The 3,871-nt window shown below is 57.1% G+C and overlaps 1 protein-coding gene across 1 annotated transcript in view; it reads right to left on the bottom strand.

Moving 5' to 3' along the window:
• Nucleotides 1-3,871, bottom strand: part of RAPGEF1 (Rap guanine nucleotide exchange factor 1) — a 73,750-nt gene that overhangs the window by 60,313 nt on the left and 9,566 nt on the right. Inside the window, exon 4 of the mRNA XM_023536557.1 lies at nt 1,243-1,421. Coding sequence (XP_023392325.1) covers nt 1,243-1,421 — 179 coding nt within the window. The remainder of the gene's footprint in view (nt 1-1,242; nt 1,422-3,871) is intronic.

Genomic DNA, 3,871 nt, shown 5'->3' with positions numbered 1-3,871 from the left:
GGACCCACGGGGGACCCACTCCTCGGGGCATGTGAAACTCCACCCAGCTGTCACTCCACTCTGCATGTTCCAGGGGAACAGAAGAGGAGACCGAGGAGCGCAGACTCCTGCAGCCCCGTCGGAAATAAGAAAAGTTCACGAAGGGAGCGGAGGGGCCCGGTCTGGCTGCTGCGGAGGACAGCACGGCGCGGCAAGTCCCGGCGGAGGACCGCCCTCCCGGGAAAGGGGACGGAGAGGGAAAAGCAAACTGCAGTCTTTCCTGGGGCCTGGACCACAGGTGACACCATCCTGAGGGGGAGACACTTCTACGACTCTGCAGGCCAGGTGAGGCCTCTTTAAATGGAGAGTGCCCCTTCTGCCGCTGTGCCCTGGGCCCCCCAGCGAAGCTCTACCCGGTAAACCGGTAAACCACGCCGGCAAAGGGTCTGCGTCCAGGCAAGCGCGGACCCTGCTCTCGACCGCCTGGGGGCGCTCCGCCGTGCAGGGGGCCCCTCACTCATGGCCGGCTGCTCGTTCCAAGGCCAGTTCGTCACTGTCCCGGGAACTAAGGGAGGGTGGCAAAGCCTGCCTGCTGAGACCCAACCCGCAGGAGAGGCTCTGGGCGGGGCCGGCACAGCCCTCGGCTCGCAGACCGTGCCGGGAGGGCTGAGATGGCGCAAAGGATCTGAAAGGGGTATTTGAGGGAGCGTTTCGGTGATCTCGGGGAGATTAACAAAAATACTGATTCTTTGGAAGAATTTCAGGAGGAAAGCCCCTTAAATGGTGTTAGCCAAAGGCTATGAAATAATTAGAAAACCTCCCCGCAGACAAACAATACCCTCGATCCATGGACACGTCACCTGGTCAATTCTTCTGGTGCTCGCATGTCTAGAAAGCGACGTCCCCAGCAGGGCCGCTGGCTAACACTCCCGGAAGCAACGACCCTGGCAGCGACAGGCTGTCAGCACTACTGGCTCCAGGACACACCTGAGGTGGCTAGTGCACAGGGGGGAACCACAGACTCAACCCGGGGCTACGTCCCCAGCGGCGGGAGCGAGCTTCCTCCGTGCTGAGGTCTCCCAAGTAAGAGCTGGGCCTCGGGAGAGCAGCAGCTGACACCGTGGGGGCTGCGGAGGGGCTGCTTTCCCTTCCCGCACCCGTCGCTGTCCCTAGAACCTTGAGTCAAGTGTCCCCAAACCCAGGAACTTGAGCAGGTGGGACCGCCACCGCTCGCACACAGCGAAGGACTTCCAAGCAACTCACCTGTGCTGAATCCGAGGGTCGCTCTGCACCAGCGGCAAGATGGCCTCCAGCACCTTGCTGGCTGACCCGGGGAGCATCTCCAGCACCTTCTTATCGATAGCCATTTTGTCCACAATGGTTTTAAAGTAGCGCAAGGCGCTGACGACTTCCTTCTCCTTCTCCTCCAGCCAGCTCAGGCTCTGAAAGGAGACGCACGCGTGAGGGAGGAGAGGGCGAGGGGGCCGGGGTGAGGGCAGGAAGCGGAAAGCTCTGCGCTAAGAGAAGGGCGCAAGTGGGAAAGGCTCCTGCTGCAGAAACCACGCCAAAGTGTCGTCCTAAGGACTGCGATGAGGACAGAGGCGAGGCGGGAAGGAAGAAGAAGGGGCCTGGACCAAGAAAGGCCGTTCGGATGCTCCCGCGTTCCTGAAAGCCTGCTCTCCTCTACCACGCTGAGCTGTCACCACCGGTTTCATTAAGCCTCGTGAGGACTGATTTGCTGACGGCCGTCTGAAGCTTACACAACCACCAGTTAAGTCCCATGCTGCACATCTATCCGGCAAATCAAATCGAGACCCTGGGCTCTCGGAGATCCGAGGGACCGTGTAAGACTGGCCAGCCTCCCGGGAACCCTCGCTGGACCCCCACATTCAACCCGAAGATACAGCCCCTCTCGAGGAAACGATGCGGCTCTCCCAAAGGACCTGGAGACCCCGCGGTCGGAAGGGTGGGTGCTCTGGGGTGAGACGGCAAAAGCAGCCGCAGCAGGTGGCAACGACTCGGTTGCTATTGGAGCAGCGATGCTAACAGCACTCGGGGGCCCGCGCTCCTGAGGAAAGCCCACCGAGGAAGGGATGGATGTACAGAGCCCGCACCCCAGGACCTGGCGTCCCACGCCTGAACCTCTTCTCCTTGACTGGGAGGCTTCACGTCCGCAGCCAGCGGGCGTGCACACCCCTCTGGTCCCTTTCCCGGTGCTGGCCGTTAGGGTCAATGACCCAGGCTCCAGCTGGCTGGCTGGGAAAGCGAAATCAAGGATAATCTAGGAAGTGGACAAACCCCAATGGACAATCTACTCAAGCAGAACTGACGACATGTCCAGGGCACAGAGAGAGTGGTGTTTATGAGGAAAACTGCCACCTGTGGGCTCTTTGAGGTCCAGAGAATGTACAAATAAGAGTGACTAGGGGCAAAAGGATAATTTCTAGAAAAAGTTGATATAAACAATAATCTACAAACAGATGAGTAATGAATAATAAAAGGTGATTGTGATTCTGAACACTAGCTCTTTCCTTCTAAAATGATGGAGAATGTCATTTTAAATGAAAACAATCCAACGGTGGAGATACTTATTTCGTGGGAATATCAAAAGAACACAGACGGGGATTAAGAAGTAGCTTCTTTAGTCAGAGGACTTTAGTGTTTCACTGGAGCACTGCCCGGAGGCGCTCTGCAGACCTGAGACAGGACCCTCCAGGGGGAAAGAGCGCCCGCCCATGCCCCCCCGCGGCCCCTCTGCCCTCTCAGGGTTTCTGCTCGTGACCGGCATACTGTTCATTTCCTGTTTCCAGGAGGCCGGGCACATTTTCCCCACCTCATGGACAAGAGCTCTCTGCTTTGCATCACCTGTTCGGGCCAGGCAGAGCCGAATATGAAGGAATCATGGTGCCTGCAGTCATTGTCGGGATCGAAATCACGGCCAGCAGGTCTGGCTAGAGGACTGTGAACACACCGCCACCATCTCAGCACAGCAGCGTGTGTGAGGGGGCAGCGCTGATGCCAGGTGGGAGGAAGCGGGAAATATTTTAAGAAGATGTGTCACTGGGTTTGCTGGGAAAAGGGTGCCAACCTGGAGAAGGGGGTTATCCAAAAGGGGCAAGGCACTTCTGAGCAAAAAGGGACTTTTCCTGTCACTTGCGGAGGAATCAAATGAGCCACTGAAGAGCCAGGACGCCCTGGGCTCCTGATAGAGGAGGACAACTTAGCGGAGTCCGGTTTCGTCCATTAACTCCCCATCAAATTCCACTCCCAGAACGAATGGCCTCTGCGCATTGAACATTCCCCCAGCCCTGCAGCTGTTTTACTGTGGCTTCTTGCAGAACACAGCCAGGGACACTAGAACCGGAACCGAGGCCTGGGCTTTGTGGTGTTGCCCAGCTACACAACCTCGAGAGGCAGACGCGTCTTGTGCCGTCGCTGGCCGAAACCAGCGTGGAAACCGCATGAGGGCAGCAGTGCTGGGGACAGCCTAGATCCAAAGCCACCGCTGGGCTTGGGGACCAGTGGGCCTCAGGCTCCTCATCTTAAGACCTGCCCCGGGGACTGAAGGAGGTTGATGTGGAGACCGAATGAGAATGCATACGGCAGTGTTTCATAAACTTTAAGGGAAAAACATTTCAATCAAGAAAGCTTGGGCCAGGGCCCAAACTCTCTGCGTATGAGGAATAATAAAAGCTCTTGTGCATGGTCATGGTGAGGAGTAAATAAGAGCATGTGAACCCTCCAGGACAGGGCCCTGGCACAGGTAAGCTGCAGGTGGATCCGAATCTGGATTTGCATCTTCCTGAGCTGCACTTTCCCATGTATTTAAATGTGGGAAGCCATGCACGTAAGCTGGAGTAAAATGAGAATGGATATGGACATATTCTCGAAG

Source organism: Pteropus vampyrus, unplaced genomic scaffold (assembly GCF_000151845.1).
Source record: "Pteropus vampyrus isolate Shadow unplaced genomic scaffold, Pvam_2.0 Scaffold158, whole genome shotgun sequence".
Lineage (NCBI taxonomy): Eukaryota > Metazoa > Chordata > Mammalia > Chiroptera > Pteropodidae > Pteropus > Pteropus vampyrus.
The sequence above is the reverse complement of the archived record's forward strand: the minus strand, read 5'-3'. Positions and strand labels throughout refer to the sequence as shown.